Raw genomic sequence first — 21,879 nt, forward strand, 5'->3', positions numbered from 1 at the left:
AGGACCCACCTTAGTTGCTGACTGCCTGGTGGGTAGAGCATCATGACTACAATGTGTTCCTGAGGCCATGTAAGGGGAATGGCCTTACATTTGTGTCCCTGTACTAGCCTCTGTTACAAGTAGCTGGAAGGATTTCATCACGTTCAGCTCTTAGCCATTTGAGCTTCTATTACATAAGAAGTTTGAGGCCAATCTGTTTTATGTGGCCTTTGTCTTAAATAATCAAAATGTATAGTATGGTAAAGCTGGAGAAATGGCCAAGTGGTTAAGAGCACTTGGTTTTTCTTGCAGAAAAGACCTGGGTACAATTCTCAACAACCAAGTAAGTGGCTAACAACTGCATATAGCTCTAGACCTAGGGGGATTCAGCACTCTCTTCTGGCCTCCCAGGGTACCAGATGTGCAAATGGTGGGTAGATCAGTATACATGCAGACAAGCACTAACACTCATAACATAAAAATAAATAAATTTTAAAGTAAAAATTTTATAGTAAAGTTAACTCTATCCCCTGAGGACACATCACATCCTTGGGTGACAAGTACATGTCTTCCTTAGGTATATTGAATATATATGTGACATGGTGGCAGAGGAACCCATCACACCCCACAGCAAGCCAATGCTGGTGAAATCTGTTGTTATGACCCCTGTGCCATTGTTCAGCAAGCAGAGGAACGGCTGCCGACCATTCTGTGAGGTCTATGTTGGGGAAGAGCGCATTACCACCACATCCCAGGAGTATGACAGGATGAAGTGAGTACAGATTTGGAGTGTCTCACCCCTTGATGTTTTGTGTTCTCTTGCGGACTTCTGAACTAGAAACTGCCTTGGGCTCTGGTTGACATGTGCTAGGTACAAATGACTACATACATTTTGGGCTGAGGGTGGAGAAGAGAAGCAGGAGTGGCTTCTTGCACTTAGGAGGCAGAGGCAGGTGGATCTCTGAATTCAAGGCTAGCCTGGTCTACCGAACAAGTTCCAGAATTGCTGGGGATACATAGAGAAACCCTGTCTTGAAAAACAATCAGGCAAACAAAAAGAAGAGTGAATTCTTAGAATATTCTGCCAGTAACCTACACAAACAGCTAGAGAAAGTGTGAATTCAAGTGTTGGGTAAAATCATAGAACTATTGTTTTATTTATTTGTCTATTTATTTATTTATTTATTTATTTATTTAAGCTTACATAAGCCAACTTCTTAATGTATTCCAGGGAATTTAAAATTGAGGATGGCAAAGCTGTCATTCCCCTGGGCATAACAGTTCAAGGGGATGTGCTCATCATTATTTACCATGCCAGATCCACTCTAGGAGGGAGGCTACAGGCCAAGGTAAGTGTTGCTAGAGCTGCTTACTGTGTGTTTTGACCTCTGGATTGACTTAGTATCCAGTGAGCTGTAAACTGTTGTCCCATAAGTGTCTGGGCTAGTCCTCAGTGCTCTCTGCATGACATAGGGCAGAGGGGATTTTTAGCCTAAAAGGTCAAGAATTTCCCCCATGAGCATAGACTGTAGTCTCCATGAAGAGCTGTTTTGCTTAGTCTTGGTACATCTCTTGCCTCAGTCCAAGCTCCTTTGGTCCAAATGCAAGCACCTTTTCCACTCTCACCAAGCATTTGGCAAGGAGTGCCAGCCATCAGATAGTGTAACCCTATCTGTCCTGTGTTGTGTCTGAGAACAGATTGTTGGATCCCATCTAGCAACTTATGTTCTTGGGGAAGAACTCTGGTCCAGGATTAGTATGCACTCTCAATGAGTCTCCTGCTGGTCTTCTTGTAGATGGCGTCCATGAAAATGTTCCAGATCCAATTCCACACTGGGTTCGTGCCTCGAAACGCAACCACTGTGAAATTTGCAAAGTATGTTGGTGTTGCACTGTGCTGCTGTTGGAGAGGGACAGGTACCCAGAACCACTAGCTGAACACATGCATATGGGTCAGTTCAAAAAAAAAAAAAAAAAAAAAAAGACTTGCAGGTGAGAGGCCTGCCACATGATGCTGACTGAAAAAAGTGTACTTAGGCCCTTGCTTGCTTGTGTGCTCTGCCCCTTATACTCTACAAAGGGCCCAAGTGGCTTCCAGTTTGTATCCTGATGCCTTTGAACTGACCCTATGCATCTGTTTTTAGAGTTCAGCTAGTTAAATCTAGATGTGACATAACCAATGAGTTGGCAAAATTTACTCTACGTTTTGATTCTTTGCTCTGTGAACAGGACTCTGCTAAGTACTGAGTTTGGAGGTAATGTGCTGATCCTGCCTTCTAGAAGCTTGGACTGCTTTTACAGACAAATGTATAAACAAATACTACTAAGTAATACCGTTTAGACTGACAGAGGACTCATGGAATACTGCTGTATATAGTGGGATCTAGCAACATGTTCCAGCTTGTGGTGAACAGCTGGCATCACTCACCAGTTGAAGGTTGTTGATATAGCCTATAATAATCAGGATATTTTTTCAGAATCAGGTATATGGGTCTTGCTCATGAACTCTATTTCTAGTCTCCATCGAGAATTGCCAGGTTCTGTGCCACCTGCCATGTTGTGCTCTTATTTTCGCATTCCCTCAAGGGAAGTACGAAACCAGGCATGCCGTAGGTCACAACTCCAGAGACTATGTGAATATATGTGTGTTTGCTAATCTACATTTGTGTCTCTTTGATATTGATACTTCACTCTTTGTTTGTAGCAAGATCTCTTACTCTGTAGCTAAGGTTCATACCAACTGGCACTCGTGTCCATCCTCTGCCTCTGTCTCACAAGTGCTGGGATTACAGGTGCCTCACTCTTTTTCTTGAAAACAGTAGTTTCTGTAATTTTCAGCCACTATGGAGGCATGATTAATTTTTTTTAGACCAAATGACTGAAGACCAAGAAAATGTGGGTGAAAGATTTATGTGATTCAGGTATGAGAGTTAATGAACAAGAACGCTTAATAGTTCTGACTAGTATTGCTATGGTTTGAATGTCTTCTCAAAAATTCATGCTGGAATTTAATCCCCATTTAGAGTTATTAAGAGGATGAAGACTTCATCTGACTGTAATGTGTGAGAGTCTGGCTTTTGGGAGGCTATTAAGATTAAATGAGACCATGAAGGTAGGGCTCTGTCCATTAGCTTTATATAAGAAGATGAGGCCTGGGCTAGGACACTGTGCATATAATGCCCAATGTCATCTAGGGACTCTACAAAGCTACTGCCAGCCAAGAAGCCCTCACCAGATATAGCCACCAGTCTCAGACCTCTCAGCCTTCAGAACCATGAAAAGCATAAGCTTTTATTCTCTCTAAATCAGTCATGATAATATTACAGCAGCAGAAAATGGATCAAAACAACATATTCAGGAACATATTCAGGGAGGGCCAGGAAGATGGTTCTGAAAGTAAAGGTACTTGCCACCAAGCGTGATGAATTGAGTTTGATTAGAAGGAAAGAACCAGCTCCTGCAAGTTGTTCTCTGACCTAATTCAGGCTGACTTGTGTGTGTATGGGCACACACCTATATAAAATAAATATATTAAAATATCAATAATTAAAAAAAAAAGAAATCAGAGGGGAAAGTGGAGGATTTCAGAAGACCAGGAATATGGATGTGAATTCTAGAAATGAAAACATAGCAGACATGAAGAACAAGCACAGTGAATTGTAATGAATTCAGCTTCAGACTGAGCACAGAGGAGATGAAGACTGGACCTGAAAAGACAGATAAATGCCAGATATGAAGTCAAATGAGAAGAACAGATTCACCTCCTGGAAAAGCAAGTAAATAGATCTATTCATACCACACAGGGTTTTCGAATAACAAGAAGAGGAACCCTTGTCTCAGAACATAATTAAACTGACAAAAGCCAGACAATAACAAAAAGATGGTAGGCTAATGTCATGATTGTCATAGTGATACAGCTAACTAACATCTGTCATTGAACAGTGCAGTAACATCTTAGGAGTGATGAAAGAAACGTATGAGGATTCTTTATCTAGGTAGGGAAAGTACCCTGCAGTGTGATTAACTTAGGGGATATGTTCAGGGAAATAGGGTGGGATAGCTTATTACCAAAGGGCAGACAGAACAAACTAGAAGCAAGCCTGAAACTAGCTTTAGTAGGTAAAATTAAGTGTGTGTTAACTGCCTAAAACATAAGCAATCATGCATTATCATGGGCTTTAAGATTTGTTTGGAACTGGACATGTTGGCACACAACTTTAGTCCTATCATTCAGGAGGCAGAAGCAGGTGGATTCAAGGCCAGCCTGATGTATTTAGCAGTTCCAGGACTGCATAGAGAGACCCTGTCTCAAAAAGGAAGGAAGGAAGGAAGCAAGGAAGGAAGAAAAGAAAGAAGATTTGTTTATATAGCAGCACGGAAGAGTTCAGGAGAGATAACCAGTGGAATGTTTCATTTGCTTCTGAGGCCTGGAAGTCAGCAATGTGCTAATTGTAGGTCAGGGGAGTATGTTGTGATTCCACAGAAAGCAATAAAGAGCTTAATAAAGATAAAGGAGAAGAAAGACAAGATATGATTAATCTAGGTAAGATCTGAATGGAGAACCGAAGAAACAGAACCAGAGGAGATGGACAGAAAATAAGTAAATTCATCCGAAGTATGTCAGTCTGATTCCAAATATACAAAGTGTGCCACATGAAAGATATGCTATCAGGTTGATTAAACAAACAACCCAACTAAAACAAAGACCTCAGATGTGTGTAGTTTACAAGAGCCATGTTTTAGAAATATACATGTGAAGACAAAAAAGACTAAAAGTGGTGGGATGGGACCTACCACACAAACACAGGCTAAAGATCTAGACACTATCAGCAACAAGTAGTGCAGACCAAGGAGAGATGCTCTAAGAGATGCAGTGTGCTGCAAGCCCAGTGAGGCAGCCCCAGACCTTTCATGTGTTTGTGGGCACCCATTAACAAAATGGGTAAACTGCATTTGATGTCTTTTCTTTTTCTGGCACGCAGAACAAATATATATATATATATTTGAGATTTTCAAAAAACTGGTTTCTCTGTTTTGAAGTACCCAGCATATGATACTGTTGCTTGAGGTTGGGGGAGACTTCAGACCACAGAAATATGTTTGACTTGAGTATACTGGCTACATAAGCCTTCAGATGGGCAAGGATGTTGACTAGAAATACATACATGCACTGCTTTTCAGAGCCGCTGAACTATAGCTGTAGAATTGGGAGCAACACCATCAGATGAGCTTGAGTGGGTCAGTCTGGTCATGGAATACACAACAGAACAGAGGTATTCTGTGATTGAGTGAGGGCCCCAGGGGGTTTCAATGCATTATACTCCAGTCATGACTCAAGTCAGAATTTTGTTTACAATATACTACATCCCCTTCACTTTCCATTGGAGCCTAGACATAATGGTACCCAACCTCCAGGGTCTGTGACCTGTGTCTTGAAGCCCAGCTCCTAGGCCCCTGCTCACACACCCTCATTGTGCCCTCACTGCCCTGTTGAGAGGGCTGGGCAGTCTCAAGGTCAGTTAGGCCAGGAAGTAAGAAATGAGCTGTGCCTAGAACTGTCATCAACCTGTCTTAGAGGCTGAGCCTGCCAAATGCACAGAACATTCTCCGTGGGTCCTCCTGCCTTGTCCCTCCTTCATCCTCATTGATGGCAAGTTTCAGCCTTTCCTCCCTATCGCAATCAGCTACGTGTAAGCTGTTTCTGCCCAGCTCCATGTAGTTATTGAGTTGTGTCCCAGTTGAAAGACACATGAAGGGAAAACCCCTGTCAGAGAGCCACCTTGCTCTGTCCTGTACTTTCCAGTATGCAGAAGGTTATATCCTAGGCAGAAAGTAATAAACTGGGGGTCTTAAAACATTACAGGCTCACCTACATGCTTATTTTATAATAGTAAGAAACAAAATGAACCATTGCTTTCATTGCTTTGCCTCCCAGATCACTTTTTCTCCCCAGCCTTCCTTACACAATGGTATTGGTAACTACAGTCACAGATTCAGAGAAGCCCTTGGGACCAGGAATACATGACCTCCCTTGGCACCCTGGACACCCCTGAAAATGGGTCACCACTACTGTGTGTATTTCTTAGATTTTGTTGGCAGTGGCAATGGTGTTGTTGATAGGTAAAAAATTTAGTATAATGTACAGAGATATTATATAGTAAATGGGTCATAAAACCAGGGTGTGTTTGTGACTCTGGAGTGCTCAGTATATTGAATTTCTTAGAGCAGTATGGAGTTATCACATAAGGACAGTTTGTAAAATGATTAAGGTTGCTGCCTGCAGGGTGGTCTGGCTCAGCATTCTCTGTTCCGCATGTTCCTGTGATGTCTGAAGACCCCCATGACCTCCAACTTGCTGCTTCCTGTCTGACCTTCTTCTCACACCCCAGGTTGCCTACCTGGACCTTCAGCAAGTCTTGTCTAGCTTCTAATAACTAAACCACAGAAGTCTTGAATTTATGATTATCTATTGGAACTTTTGCCAAGGTGCACATTTTTTTTATATATATAAAATTCTATTTAAGATTTCAGAGTACCTGGTTTGAACCAATCAAGTATTTACAGTATGTGTCTACTTGGGGTGAGGAGTGGGGCCCAGGGCCTCTGGTCAGGGCTATGGGTCTGCTTTGTGGAACTTGCCTGCCTGCCTTCTTGGATGTAGGAGTCACGGTATGGCAGCTGTCCTATGGTCACTCTGAGTACCTAGCTTCCCATAGACTTGGGGAATACAGAAGTCTAGCTCTGCCATATTAACACTAGGGGAGCTGAGCAGTGATCCTGGATGCATTAGCCAGGATGTAAGTGCTCATGTCCCACAGGTGGGGATGGTTTCTACTCCCTCTGCCTCACCTGCAGTCTTTTATCCTTTCTGTGGATGCTGTAAAACTTCTAAAACAACCTGGCCATACTCACTCATTCCTTCTTGGTACCTTTAGGTATGACCTGGATGCTTGTGACATTCAGGAGAAGTACCCAGATCTGTTCCAGGTAAACCTGGAGGTGGAGGTAGAACCTAGAGATAGGCCCAGCCGAGAAGCTCCACCTTGGGAGAATACCAGCCTGAGGGGCCTGAACCCCAAGATCCTCTTTTCCAGCAGGGAAGAGCAGCAAGACATCCTGTCTAAGTTTGGTAAGATGTGCCTTGGCTTTCATTGTAGTTGCTCAGGGCCCAGTTCTAGTGACTCACACTTCTAGGAAAGATTTATAGGAAGAGGTACCTTTTCCCCCTGGTTTGATCATCCCTACCTGCTCTGTGCTTACCTAGGTACTACAGAAGGTAACAGAAACTCACTGTTTGATATAGACACAGCCGTGGTTCCAGGGAAGGGAGACACATGACACTATGATCCTGAGGTCTTTCATGGTTCATAAGCCATACGAAATACTTGGGCCCAGCAAGGAAGTCTATTCTTTCTCTGAAAAAACAAACTCTAGAGCATTTGTTCTCAACCTGTGGGTCTTGACCCCTCCAGCAAACCTCTGTCTCCAGAAATATTTACATTATGATTCATAACAGTAGCAAAACTACAGTTACATAAAAATAATTTTATGTTTGGGGGTCACCACAACATGAATTGTGGGTCTCAGTATTAGGAAAGTTGAGAACCACTGCTGTAAAGTGAGAACCACTGCTGTAAAGTGAGGGGCTGTTTTGCTCTCTGAGTGTATGAGCCCTGGTCTACCTTTGGGATCAACGTGAATCTGTGACTGGGACGGATTTCCTGCAGATTAGATTTGTACCATAAGCTGACTCAGGTCATATGCTCTGGGCATAGCAATTTAAATGCTACTTTGAGGGTAGAACAGCTTACTTTAAGACCTGTGGATTTGGGCATGACTCTACACACTCAGCATAGGTGTCGCCTCTGTTTATGTCAGTCCAGTTCCTACAAAATATGGAGTGTGCCTTAGCAGGCTGGGTTTGACCTGCTGCCGGCAGTTCTCTGTAGTCTGGACTTGTGCATACTGTATTTTTAATCTGTAAACAATTAAGTATTCTTGAAAGGAATATGAATGTTTGCATGTATGTATGTGTGTAGTGTGTTTTGTGAGTGTGCTGTGTGTTCATGGATATGGCACAGCGTCTGAATAGAAGGATGGTGGGACCTTGTTTTCAAGGAACTGGTACAGGTGTCCCTATGGCCTACCTGCCCTGTTGCTCTGGCTGTATCTTGCCCAGTGTTGTGCCTGGCACAGGTAGCCTGATGCCAGCCCTTTCCTGGCAGGAAAGCCAGAGCTACCCCGGCAGCCGGGCTCCACAGCTCAGTATGACGCTGAGGCAGGGTCTCCAGATGCTGAGATCACAGAGTCGGACTCGCCGCAGAGCAGCAGCACGGACACCAACCACTTTCTTCACACGCTGGATTGGCAGGGTAGGCATAGGGCACAGCTAATCCTTCATCCTTCCATGGGGTCCAGTCTGTCCCGTGCCCCTGAACTTACTTGTCACCACTAATTTTTGTGGTCGCAGCATTCTGCAAGGGCTGTATCCTGTGGTCAGATATTTAGGGTGAACTATATGGGAACAAGCAGAGTTATGGTCCCCTTAGAGAGACTGCAGATCTTACACATTGGCCTGTTGTTGGTGGAATTGTGTCTGTGTCTGAGGATCAAACCCAGGCCTCATCATGTCAGACAAATCCTCTTCAGCTAAGCTACATGTTTAACTCTGTTGCCTGGCACATAAATTAAGAACAGTTTGTATATTCTTTCAAGATAGAAATACACGCACGCATGTGCACTTGCACACACACACGTAAAGCCTGAGGTATCAACTTCATTATTGACTTGAAGTCATTAGCTGACCAAGTCCCTATATACATAGTCTTATTTACAGGCTCAAAGGTTCTAAAGGAACAGAGGAGGTGACTCAGTAGAAGGATAAACTGAACCATGGTGGGTGATCACACCTCCATCTGGAAGTTACTTCATTTATTACTGCCTCCAGTTTCTACTGGGCTTCTTAGTCCCTTCTTCATGTCTCATGGTCTAGTTATTACAACTAAACACCTAGGTTCTTTACCTTGACATATCCCAGAGTATACCACTGCCACTCATTCAGCAAAGGACATTTCTACAAGAAGTGCTATGGTATGTCCCCTGTTACATTGTGGTTTACAAAACTCCATAGAGATGGAGAGGCTAGCAGGTGGACCTGTTTGAGGTTGGGCTCAGGGAGGGACTGGAAGAAAAATCCTAGAACCTTGGCTTCTTTGTTGTTGGATAGATGCCAATATTATGGCTCCAGGGTGATCTGTGAATTTCAGGCCTCAAGATGTGCTCTGAGGCCCAAGGTTGGTCACTGGGGTGGCCATGAGCATCCCAGTGTTGGTTGTATGGTTGCAACCTGGGCCCTGCTGGGGTTTCTGGTTATATCTGCTTGTTCTGCCCTCTTACAGCTACCCCAGCATGTGGGTCAATCAGACCAATGGTTTTCTTTCCACAGAGGAAAAAGAACCAGAGACTGGTGCAGACAGTACCTCTCCTAAGGAGAGTCAGTCTATCCTGATTGCAGACAGAGATGGAAGTGAAGTATCAGATGAAGAAGAACCTCCATTCCCCAGTGAGGAGAGGGAGCCAGGGTCTGGAGAAGACATACCAAGGCCGGCAGCTGGGACTAAACAGCAAGACTTAATATTTGATGCGGGCTTGCTGGCTACCCCACAGGAGCCTGCACGCCAGGAAGAGGGTGTTGATCTCCTGGGCCTACACTCTGAGGGTGACTTAGGGCCTGCTGCCCCCTTGCAGGCTTGTAGGGTCCCCTCCAGCAACACTGACTTGTTGAACTGCCTTCTTGTACCATCTGATGCTTCTCAAGTAGGGCCTCCTGGTGACCTGCTCGGTGGTGAGGCTCCTCTGCTTCTGGAAAGTCCAGTTTCTCTTCTTGGGGTGCAAAGCACCCAGCAAGGAAGAGTTCCTGACACTGGTACGTATTTCAGAGTTATGCATAAAATCGGCTTTATGGTAATGAGTAAGGGTTAAACATTCCTGCCATGTAAAAAAAGGATCATCATTGTTATGTTGACATCTGGAGGGAGGAAACTGCCTAGTGGAAAAACTGCATGTGGCTGCATCAATTCCTACTCACAAGCAAAGACTGCCAGTTTTGGCTTCAGGGGTGATTCTGTGTCCTTGGAACAGTCCTGAGCTGTGGGTCATTGGGAGTTTCATGTATCCCTGGGTGGGCTGCTGGATGGTCCTAAGTCCATATTGCTGAGAAAAGTGGAGGCCTGAGAACAGGGCAGCAGGGTTCCTAGGATATGGACTAAGATATAATGCTTGTCCCTGCCCTGCCTCTGTCTCCTAGTGGACCCATTTGACCAGCTTCTACTATCATCCAGCTCGGACACCCAGCCCTGCTCCAAGCCTGATCTTTTTGGAGAGTTTCTAAACCCTGAATCTGTAGCTTCCTCAATTGCCTTCCCATCCACCCACAGTGCCCCACCCCCATCCTGCAGCACCTCCTTCCTGCACCTGGGTGAGTATGGCCATGATGAATATTATGTAGAAGACTCAAGCTTGTGCTTGGAAGGGCCTAGGAGCTCCTACTTCCTGCAGGCTGCAGGGGATAGAGCAATGGGTATAAGCGCCTTCTGTCTACTGCAGCTGTGGTACACTAGGCCTAACACACCTCTTGGTGATTTTCCCAAAGTCTAGGTCTTCTCAATGCCTGGCAGAACACGTTGGTGTCTTTTTCTCATCTCCTTAAGCTGTCTTCCTCAAATCTGGAACAGGTTCCATTGCTGTTTACAGGCCCTGCTAGTGGGCATTTCTCTGGTTGTGGGATTGTGGCTATGACTAGAACAGCTATTTCTGCCAGAAGCTTCCAGGAGTGAGAAGACCAGGAGGTAGGAATGGCACATTAGGGAAAAGACAAGTGCAACTTTAGGAAGAAGCAATAGGATAAATAAAGGCTGGTGTGTGCATGTTGGAGCAGCTGACATGGCCCATTTAGACAGAAGTTGGGGGCTGGGAAAGGAGAGGCCAGGCTGTTACTTCAGTCATATCTCGGAGAGAAAGCTTGGTTCTTTTTTCTAGCAGAAAGTACATGGTCTGGGGTGTGCTCTGGAGGACAGCTGACTGCCCTGAATTGCTTATCGATAGAAAATGGGACATATGGCTGTGCCATGCTGGGTTGGGTACATGACCAGCAGAGGACACAAGGACTAGCTTTAGATTCCATGGAGTTCCTGAATATGACTATGAGCCCCTTACCCATCATGGGCTATGTATGATAGGTTTAGAGTAAAAGGCAACAGTATTGTCATCACTGGCCTGTGAAGATGATGTCTACTGACCTCTGTTGGTCAGATTAGTGGCTATCTGCTACATCCTCAGGATTGTCAGAAAAGAAACCATATGATGATGGCTGAGAGCCAATTCTGACCACCTGTTGGGTTCAGAGTATCAGCTACCAGGTGTCTGAGCAAAGCATGGCCTCAGCTGCCTAACCATACTGGCACCTTGAGTTGTATACTGGGCCATCAAATTACCTTCTGCTCATGCTCGGGGATGAGAGAGGTTTCCAAGCATCATATAAAGTGAGAAAGTACAAACACCATACCTTACTTTTCTCTGGTCCCTTCCAGGGGATCTCTCAGCAGAGCCCAGCAAGGTGATAGCTTCATCGAGCCATCCAGATCTACTAGGAGGATGGGATACCTGGGCTGAGACTGCTAAGCCTGGGTCAGCCACCATGCCAGTACCAGAAGGTATGACCACCAGTCCCACTGTTAGCCAGGGTCTCAGGACAGTTACAGCTGTGTGTTAAGAGTATATTTTTCCTGGCGGTCTGGCCCCAGAGCTGCGCCAGCCCCAAATAACACACAGACACTATATTTAATATAATGCTGTTAGCCAGTTACTAGTTTCTTATCAGCTAGATCTGTCTTAAATAGTAACCCATTTCTATTGACCTAAGTATTAATGCATGGTCTCATCTTACCAGAGAGAGGCCCCGGCATTCTTCTCTCAGTCCACCTCCTTGAATCTCCTCCCTCCTACTTCCTGAATCTTCCTTGTCTCCTAGTCCCGCCTATCTTGCTTTCCTATTGGCCAACAGTGCTTTATTCATTAACCAATACGAGAAATATATTTACAGAATAACATCTCCCATTAGCTGTGGCCATGGAGTGTCCCCATGTCATTTTGAGAAAAGGCTTGCTTACATTCTAGTCTACCCAACATGTGGTGACTGCAGAGTTCTGTTACTTGTTCAATGGGAACACAGACATTCTGTAATTGCTTCAGCTTTTGTTGAGTGGCAGCAGTGTCTTGTCCTTCTATTCTTCCATGCTGTTCCTTTTTCATGAAGGCAAATATGTTTTGGAACATAATTCCTTGCCTGTGTATAACTGATTGCCCTGTTTTATTGCTCTTGTTGTACTTTCATGTTTTTCTGTGTCCTCTCAGGGGCCCTCAGAAACGCTGTCACATGTGTGCCATGGCTGTTGGCATATGCCCTGTTGGTAACATGAATCTCAAGAAGTAGTTCATGTTTGTGAATAATCATCTGACCTTTGTGTACCTACAGTTCTATCTTGCTGGCATATTCTGATCCAACAGTCCTCTTTGCAAAGTCTTTGACATACATCCCCCCTCTGAATACTGTTTCCTCAATTTATTTAATTTATTTGCTCGGGAACAAGAAATCTTTTTTTTTTTTTTTAGGATTTTATGGTTGAAAATCAGTTTATTTTATGTTTTTTATATATATTTATTTATTTTTCTTATTTTACATATTGATCCCAGTTCCCTCTTCCTCCCTCCCATCTCATGCCCCCGCCCAACTCCACAGGGAGTGTGAGGCCTTCCAGGAGGGATCATCAAAGTCTGTCAAGTCATTTGGAGTAGGGACTAGGCCCTCCCTTCTGCCTCTAAGCTAAGGGAATGTCCCTCCATGGAGAATGTACTCCCAAAGTCCTTTTGTGCACCAGGGATACATCCTGGTTCCACTGTCAGAGGTTCCTTAGACTGCCCAGGCCTTCTAACTGAGACCCATGTTCAGGGGGTCTGAGTCCGTATAATGCTGGTTTCCCAGCTATCAGTCTAGGGATCCATGAGCTCCCCCATGTTCAGGTCAGCTGTCGCTGTGGGTTTCTGACCCCTTTTCTTATCACTCCTCCCCCTCTCTGCAATTGGATTCCAGGAGTTTGACTCAGTGTTTAGCTGTGTGTGTCTGCTTCTGTTTCCATCAGCTACTAGATGAGGGCTCTATGATGCATATAAGTTAATTATCAATCTCATTATCAGGGAAGGACATGTAAGGTAGCCTTTCCTCTGTTGCTCAAATTGTTAGTTGTGGTCAGTCTTGTAGGTCTCTGGACATTTCTCTAGAGTCAGTTTTCTCTTCAAACCTATAATGGCTCCTTCTATTATGTTATCTCTTTTTCACTCTTGTCTATTTGTCCCCTGACTAAATCTTCCTGGTCCCACATGTTTTCCTCTTCTCCCCTTCTCTTTCTCCTTACTCTCTCTCCACTCACTGCCCACCCACTCCCAATATGCTCAGTAGATCTTAGAAAGAAGACTTCTTTAGTTTCTCATCAGAGTTGGACTATAAATTTAAAAACATTTTACTAATTTAGTAAGTATTTTTTAAAAGTTTGTACATTTATTTTAATGTGTGTATGAGTCGACATGTGTCAGAATGCATTTGTGGAAACCAAAGGACAATCTGTGGAACTCAGGTCATGTGAATTGCTGGTCATTAGGATTGGCAACAAGTGTCTTTATTTGCTAAGCCACTTGGTAGCCCTTGTAGGTGCTTTCAGTTTGTATTTATTTATTACAGATGAGGTTGACTATTGTTTTGTGTGGTTTTGGTTATGGTTTTGTTTTATGCAGGATTATTTTGTGTTCTTTATTCCCTTTTCACATTAGGAATTCCTTTTTTTAAAAAAAGTTAATTTAATTTTTAGAAATGTTTTTACATTGTGTTTATTTATAGGGAGATGTGGGAGGCAGTATGCCTATCATGGAAGGCATGCAAAGGTCAGAAGATATCTTGGGTAACTCCATTCTCTGCTTTCACTGTCCAGGCTCCAGGGATTGTAATGCATTAGTGTTTGAACTCAGGACATTAGACCTGGCAGCAGGTGCCTTTACTAACTATGCCATCTATCCAGCTCACTTTTAAATCATTGTGTGTGTGTTTGTGTGAGTGTGAATTTACACCTGCTGTAGTACATGTGCATCCATGCCACACAATTGGAGTTCAGAGAACGATTCTTTGGAATCATTTCTTTCTACCTGTTGAGGTGTAGTCTCTCATTTCTGCTGCAGCAGCTGACTTGCAGGCTTCTAAGCAATCCTCCTGACTCTGCTTCTCCTGTAACCAAGTGCCAGGATTACATATGCAAATATCTGCATCAGTCTTAGGTCATCAGGCTTACATAGTACTGTTGTAAGACCCTCAGAATGAGGAGTCTTCCAGGTTCGGTCGATACCCCAAGAACTCAATGTCCAGTCCAGTTGCTGCAAAACGCAAGAGGCTTTAATGAACAGGAAACGTTTGCGCAAACGGGCTCCTCCAGCACGCAGGCTAGAGAGAAGCCCCCTCCCCTGGGCCCAGGTGTTTTTAAAGGCAAACCCACAAGCTTAGGGAGGAGGTGGGACCCTCTGTCCATTGAGTACGGGACCATTGGAGGCCCATTGGAGGCGGGATGGTCTGCTATTAGGATCAACAGGCCTTAGGGCCTCAGGGTATGCTAATTAATTTTCTCTGGGCACACCTGAGTTGCAGCTATCTCTTTGTTTCCTAAGGACCCTATTTACTACCTGTTGACTCACAAGAAAGGAGGGGCAGTGTGAATTCTTGTCATCTCAGGGCCTGGTGAGAGGAAGCTAGCAAATTCCAAGGAACAGATATTGGTTAGCTTTCCAGGTCAGACCATCTGTTACGTGCTAAGCCACAATAGTTTTGTTTCGAGACAGGATCTTTACTATGTAGCTCTGGCTGTCCAGGAGCTCCCTAGACCAGGTTGGCCTCAAACTCAACAGATACCTACCCACCTGCTCTTTATGTAGAGATAATTCTCATTTTTAAAGATTATACTATTTATGGGTATGAATGTTATTACATGGGTACTGGGATCTGAACTTGGGTCCTCATGATTGAACAGCAAGCACTCTTTTCTTTTCTTTTTTTTTTTTTTTTCCCTCCAAGACAGGGTTTGTCTGCGGCTTTGGAGCCTATCCTGGAACTAGCTCTTATAGACCAGGCTGGTTTCAAACTCACAGAGATCTACCTGTCTCTGCCTCCTGAGTGCTGGGATTAAAGATGTATACCACCACCACCTGGCTCTTTTTTTTTTTTTTTTTTTTTTTCTTTAAACTTTCTTTTTATTTATTTTTTGTTTCTTTCACGTCATGCATCTCAATCCTGTTCATCTCTCTGTACTCTGTATCTTCATGTCTGCCCTTGCAATCTCCCTCCCCAAATTAAGAGAAAATTTAAGAGGAAAAATCTTGCCATGGAAGCTGTAGTGTAACAACCCTTACACTCTTAACCACCAAGCCATCTGTGCATGCCCATAGCCATCATTTTTAATGACTGGATAATATTTTGAGTAGTTGAACAATAATTATTTCAAAGCTTTTATGCTTAGACTAATCTCAAGTTTACATTATTATATCTTAAAGGACAGTCACATTTTAGATAGAATATAGCAAGTGGTACTATGAAGTCAAAACAATGAGGACGTTTCCTGGTTCTTGGTACCAAATGTTCAGTGATTTCCATGAGAAGCAGTGTGGATTTGGAGCCAGCCACCCTGCCAGGCATGTGCTATGTGCCCTCCCACTGTCCTTAAAGAACTACCAGAACTTGAGTAGGGTCTTTGATGCTGAAAAGGAGGATCAGGGACTATGGGAGACTATTTCATTCTATTCTGTGCAAGTCTAATGGCCTTTGTCCTTTTTCCAGGTACCCTCTTCTCTTCTGGAAGTCACCCAGCCCCTCCGGGTCTCCACCCCAGCCAAACCAAGGTTCACAGCCTAGACCCATTTGCTGATCTCAGTGATCTCAGCTCTAGCCTCCAAGGTAATGAGGGGCTCATTTCACCTTCTACTATTTTATAATAAATTCCTCAGAAAAGGGAAATTCCCAGGCTTCAATGACTTCACTGGAGAATTGTACCAAATGTTTACATGACCAATTCCACATAATCTCTTAGAAATCTTAGAAAAGAGGAAATTGACTTTCCAAAGTGCAAATGCCAAATCAGACACTTCAGGAAAGAAAGCCTCAAGCCAATCCCCTCAAGAACAGACATAGACCCTTAGAACATTAGGGCCCAGACTTTTTCAAAGGATTAAAGGGCAACAACTCCCACTAAGTGGGGCGTGTACAGGGAACACCAGTCTGATTTGCCTTTCCAGGCTTCATGCTTAGCATCTGCCATGTTTATCAGTTAAAGAATAATGACATGTTCTTACCAGTGCTTCTGAAAGGGTGATTGTTAGAACCCAGCAGCAACCAGGAGGTGGTGGTGCACACCTTTTCCCAGCATTCAGGAGGCAGAGGCAGGTGGATCTCTGAGTTCAAGGTCATCCTGATCTATAGAGTGAGTTCCAGGACAGCCAAGGATGTTTGTTATACAGAGAAACCCAGTCTTGAAAAACCAAAAACCAAACCAAAACCAACAAGCAAGCAAACCCAGTAGCAATTGATGAGGTTGTCTTCAGAGCAGGACACAAACTGTATCAGATAGGACAAACTGGGAAGGACTCCTGAACCCAGGAGCAAGACAGATGTCCCATTAACATTCTACTTACTGGGAGACCCAGCTACCAATTTGAGGCAAGAAAAAGAAGTAGAAATTGCATATGATAGAATGGAAAAAATGAAATTGTTCCTATTTGCAGTAGCATAATTGCCTATCAGATAATTCTAAGTTCATAGTGCCTAAGATCACAGAACAATTATACAACCCTGGTTGTATAGCTGGTTTTTGCAAAGCTTTCAGACCAGGCAAAGATAGAGGCTTATTTATATCTGTAATTTCAGCACTCAGGAAGCTGGGGTTGGAGGATCAGGAGTTCAAACCTTGGCTACATGAGATTCTGTCTCAGAACAGTAACTTTAATTATAAACATAAGGAAACACTTAGTGCCAGTGTGGAGAAGTACAATACAAACATGGCAGTTGAGCTTGATAGAGACCAAATGTTTGTAAACCACAAGATTAGCTCAGCAAAGGTGCTTGTATTAATTGACCTGTAGATATAATGTTCTTTCTGCAAAGATTTTTGTAGACTAGCCAAGTTTATTGTCACATTTATTTGGGAAAGTAGATAGACTAGAATGATTGAGGTTTGTAATTGCAAGTAGTATAGAAGCTCCACCCTGACTTTGAGGCACACTTTCTGGCCACAGAAACCAAGACTGGTGTTGGCAAAACATCAGGCACTAGTACATGCATTGGAAGAGAGCATCCAGGTGTACACCCAGGGAAGACAGAGGTGTAAAGGTTTTAACAGATGTAGCTAGAGCTATTGGAGTTGTGTAGGCAAGAAAAGGATCCTTGGCTATAGACTGAGCCTCACAGTCTATCGCAGAGCAGCTCCACTAGCAGAAGAAAGCACAGATCTGAGACATCAACTATGTCTAGATGTCTGAGACATCTACAATGTAAGACCAAGCAGAATGTGGGAAATAATTTCAAAACCTATTTGATAAAGGACTCTTACATAGGATATATAACTGGAATGGAAAAACAAAGGGTAATCTGGCAGAGAAAAGAGAAGAGGGGCTCCATCAGCAGTAATCCTGGTAAACCAATAAGCACATGAGACAGTGTTGAGTCATCAGCTGCTAGAAGGTTTAGGCAACAGCAATACATCTCCAAGGATCAAAGAAACTGTGTTTTTTATGGATATATATTCACACTTGTGAGAATGTGAAATGATACAGCCACTCCTGGTCTGTTTTTTTACAAAATAAACATGTAGACATCATAGGACCACAGTATTTATCCCAGAAAAATGAGGTTATAGTTGTACAAAAATCAAGCAAGTGTTCAGAGAAGACCTATTTGTAATAGCTGAGGGAATAAATTCTAAATTGGTGTTGTTCTATGGAAGAAGGTTAAGCAAACAGCAGCCCCTTTCATACTGTGAAATACTCCTTGGCAATAAAAAGGCAGTAGGAGTTTGAATCAGCTGATCACATTTATATAGGCAGAAAACAGAGAAAGATGAGTGCATGCATGCTAATACTTAGCTTACCTTCTCTGTTCCATACAGCCCAGGATCCCCTGCCCATAGAATGATCTCACTCACAATTAAGATGGATTTTCCCACATATTAATATCTTTAAGATAATCCTCTACACTGGGTGTGGTGGTGCATGCCTTTAATCCCAGCACTTGGGAGGCAGACAGGTCTTTGAATTTGAGGCCAGCCTGGTCTATAGAGAGAGTCCCAATGCAGCCAGGGCTACACAAAGAAACCCTGTGTCTGGGTGAGGGAGAGCAGATAATCCCCCACAGACATGCCCAGAGGTCATCTCCTGGGTGATTTTAGATACTGACAAAGTAATAACAACCATCACAGGGGAACTTCATGGCTAGGGATATTATATGAAGGTACTATAGACTTGGCATGAGTCTTGCAACTTCTCTGAGTTCTGTTATTTCACAGAAAGTTAAAAAATTAGCCACATGTTTGAGAAGCCTTGTGATGAAGTTTCCACACAATGGAATAGGCCCCTAGACCTATTCAGCAGATGGGGATACCAAGCCCTTGTAGATGTGCCTGTAGCATATCCTGGCCATTCAGAAACACTTGTGTTTCCCTGGATACTCAGGACCCTCTGCTTTTTGGGTAGAACAGATCAACTAAGTGACAGCAGTTTGTTTTGTGAGCACTTGTCCCAGCAATTCAGTCTCCTCGGCCATAGAAGAAGCAACTCATTATTTGGCTAAGTGACTTACAAGTGTCCTGTGGTGTCTCCCTAGGCCTGCCTGCTGGACTTCCTGCAGGGGGCTTTGTTACCACATCAGCTTCCACTCCCAAAAGCAGCAGCTCCTGGCAGACAAGTCGTCCCATGGCCCCTGGAACCTCATGGACCCCCCAAGCCAAGCCAGCCCCCAGAGGCTCTGAACAGCCAAGGTCTCACTACAGTGTGATCGGAGCTCGAGAGGAGAGGGGAGTCCGTGTGCCCAGCTTTGGTAAGTCCTGTGTCTGCCTGATGATTTACACAACTACCTACAGGTTTGTGGGTAGAGCACTTTATCCCTCCCCTTAGAGCCAGCTACGACTGTTTGTGTTGCTCACTGAGGCTGCACCAAGAAAGCAGATTTGGATTTGTGTGCTGGTATCTTCAGGCATCTCTGCAGGCCTGGCCCTTCTCCCACTTCTCAGTGGCCTATAACAGATGGCCCTGAAGCCATAGATTTCTTCTTTTCTGTCCAGGTATCAGGAGAAAGGTAAAAGCAGACAGAGTGTCTATACAAATATCTAATTTTTTTTTCCCCAGCCCAAAAGCCAAAGGTCTCAGAAAATGATTTTGAAGATCTTCTTCCTAATCAAGGCTTCTCCAAGTCTGACAAGAAGGGGCCAAAAACCATGGCAGAGATGCGGAAACAGGACCTTGCCAGAGACACAGACCCATTGAAGTTGAAGGTGGGTACCTCCAGGCCCAAACCATATTTTGAAGTCCAATGTTTGCAGTCAGACTTGTTATGTATGGACTTAGCATCTTGGGGTCCATGGGGTAAGGCAGAACCAGGGCCTCCATGTAGTCATATTCCTGGGCAATCTGATAAACACTTAATATTTGTATTTCACAGTACTGCTCATGGGCATTAGGGATCAGTGAGGGATGCAGGTACCACACAGGGCTTCTGGTACTCTGGTGATGTTTGTCCTTGCCCTTGAACTAGCAAGAGGGCATACACCTTTGAGTACCCATCCAAACCAAGGTTTATTTGACTTTTTTTTTTTCCCCCAAGACAGGGCTTCTCTGTATAACAGCCCTAGCTGTTCTGGAACTCACTCTATAGACCAGGCTGGCCATGAACTCACAGAGATCCTCCTGCCTCTGCCAAGTGCTGGGATTAAAGGCCTGTGCTGGTGCGCTGCCACCACCCTACTCATTTGAGTTTTGAGGACAGCAATTTGTTTGGGTTTTGGTCCTGATCTAGAGCACTCACTGTGGAATAATAAGGAATCAGCAAAGCACAATGGTCAGGTTGTTCCACTGTAGATCTTAGATGAATTCATTTCTTTAAGTTTGTGTGGTGGTCAGTTCTTTAGGGCCTTTCCCTTAAGAACTAGGGACCTGGTTGTCCTCTTTAGACCGTGTTCATGGATCAGGAGGCTATACTGAGGGATTAGGTTTTTGTGCTTGAATCTGGCTGAAAGGAGTCTCAGTTCTATCCTGAGTACCTTCTCCACAAGGTGCTCTAGCTTGACCCACCTGGTCTGTGTCGTCTGAGGTGATCCCTGCTGGAACAGAGAGCCACCTAGGTTGGAACCCTTCTTGGTGGTAGGGAGTAGGGTGAAGCCATGGCTTCCCTGCTCTTCTACAGGGATAAAAAAGCAACAAACCATGTTCTTAAGAGGCGTCCACAGAAGCTTGTTCCCCAAGCCTTCAGATTGTCTCTCCCTTGAGGACCAGGACCATTGAAATGATGTAGCCATCCTCTCTAGCATCTGAACATCCCTCAGTACTTGCTTTACTGCTTATCTTGATTTTTCCCATCCCATACTCCACACAGCAGGGAGGGAGAGTACCTAAATTACAGCTCTTTAATTACAGTTTTATGTTCACTGGTGTCTGCAGCTTTTGGAATGGATTGAAGGCAAGGAGAGGAACATCCGTGCACTTCTGTCCACGCTGCACACAGTACTATGGGATGGAGAAAGCCGCTGGACACCTGTGAGTATGGCTGACCTGGTGACTCCAGAGCAGGTGAAGAAACAGTACCGTCGTGCAGTGCTGGTAGTGCATCCGGATAAGGTAGGTATATGGTGGGCAGTTCCCAGGATACTAGGCCTTGGGCTTCTGGACCCTGTGCTTGTGATTGGGTTATCTCTGCCTCTCATCCTCTAGGGGCCTTCTGCCTGCTGGCTATATCACATGAAAGAAGCTGGTGGGAAGTAGGCCAAGTGGTCAGTCTGGCTCTCCCTCTATTGCCCACAGGCCACAGGGCAGCCATATGAGCAGTATGCCAAGATGATCTTCATGGAGCTGAATGATGCATGGTCTGAGTTTGAGAACCAGGGCTCAAGGCCCCTCTTCTGAGGCCAGTGATTGCTATGACTGCAGGAGCTGCTCATGAAGCCCGAATGCTGCTAGCCTGACTGATCACAAATGGGACCATAGCAGGTGTGGCCCCAGGGGCCTGAACCATCTACTCCCAGCCATCCTGCATTCATCATGGACAGATACCATTCCATGGCTGGGAGAGAAAGCATTCCTCAGATCTGATATTTGTTGTTTTGTTTTTCTTTTTCTTGTCCCAGAGAAAAAGTGTTGATTTATACTCCTTCCACAGCTATCACAGTTTGTGGTTCACTTGGTATCTGGTGACTCTCAACTCTTGAATGGCACATTGTTGCTGGCACTGCTCTCCTGTCACTTCTTCAAATCTGGGGTGCACCCACACCCTACTCTGATCAGTTTCCCAATCATCTGTACATAATTAAACTATTTTCTGATGGCTCGGAAAGCACTTCTTTGCTGATACTTGGTAACCTGTTGGTTCCTCAGTTTTTACCCATGATGGATTAGAGGATCTTGAAGTTGACCAAGAATTAGCTGAAAAGACCACTTCTCTGAACACTTTGCTAAAGGAAAGTTCTGGAATTGGGTCTTTCCCAGGGCCTTCCAAAATGCTGCCATTCTTCATCTCAGCTCATAGCTAGAGTTCTTAGACACTTGGGGTCAGCACAC

The 21,879-nt window shown here is 44.3% G+C and overlaps 1 protein-coding gene across 8 annotated transcripts in view; it reads left to right on the top strand.

Annotated features, from left to right (window-relative positions):
- Gak (cyclin G associated kinase) overlaps positions 1 to 21,655 on the top strand; it is a 57,635-nt gene extending 35,980 nt beyond the window's left edge. For 6 of the 8 annotated variants that reach the window (XM_051198045.1, XM_051198047.1, XM_051198049.1 and 3 more), the window contains 14 exons: positions 557 to 751; positions 1,211 to 1,328; positions 1,776 to 1,855; positions 6,915 to 7,108; positions 8,205 to 8,351; positions 9,425 to 9,904; positions 10,286 to 10,456; positions 11,568 to 11,690; positions 15,905 to 16,021; positions 18,938 to 19,150; positions 19,459 to 19,604; positions 20,767 to 20,943; positions 21,127 to 21,312; positions 21,372 to 21,655. In XM_051198045.1, coding sequence (XP_051054002.1) covers positions 557 to 751; positions 1,211 to 1,328; positions 1,776 to 1,855; positions 6,915 to 7,108; positions 8,205 to 8,351; positions 9,425 to 9,904; positions 10,286 to 10,456; positions 11,568 to 11,690; positions 15,905 to 16,021; positions 18,938 to 19,150; positions 19,459 to 19,604; positions 20,767 to 20,943; positions 21,127 to 21,228 — 2,263 coding nt within the window. In that variant the 3' untranslated portion in view covers positions 21,229 to 21,312; positions 21,372 to 21,655. The remainder of the gene's footprint in view (positions 1 to 556; positions 752 to 1,210; positions 1,329 to 1,775; positions 1,856 to 6,914; positions 7,109 to 8,204; positions 8,352 to 9,424; positions 9,905 to 10,285; positions 10,457 to 11,567; positions 11,691 to 15,904; positions 16,022 to 18,937; positions 19,151 to 19,458; positions 19,605 to 20,766; positions 20,944 to 21,126; positions 21,313 to 21,371) is intronic. The other 2 variants (XM_051198046.1, XM_051198048.1) reach the window with 2 other exon arrangements.
- The last annotated feature ends 224 nt before the right edge of the window (positions 21,656 to 21,879 follow it).

The sequence above is a fragment of the Phodopus roborovskii genome, unplaced genomic scaffold (genome assembly GCF_943737965.1).
Source record: "Phodopus roborovskii unplaced genomic scaffold, PHOROB, whole genome shotgun sequence".
Lineage (NCBI taxonomy): Eukaryota > Metazoa > Chordata > Mammalia > Rodentia > Cricetidae > Phodopus > Phodopus roborovskii.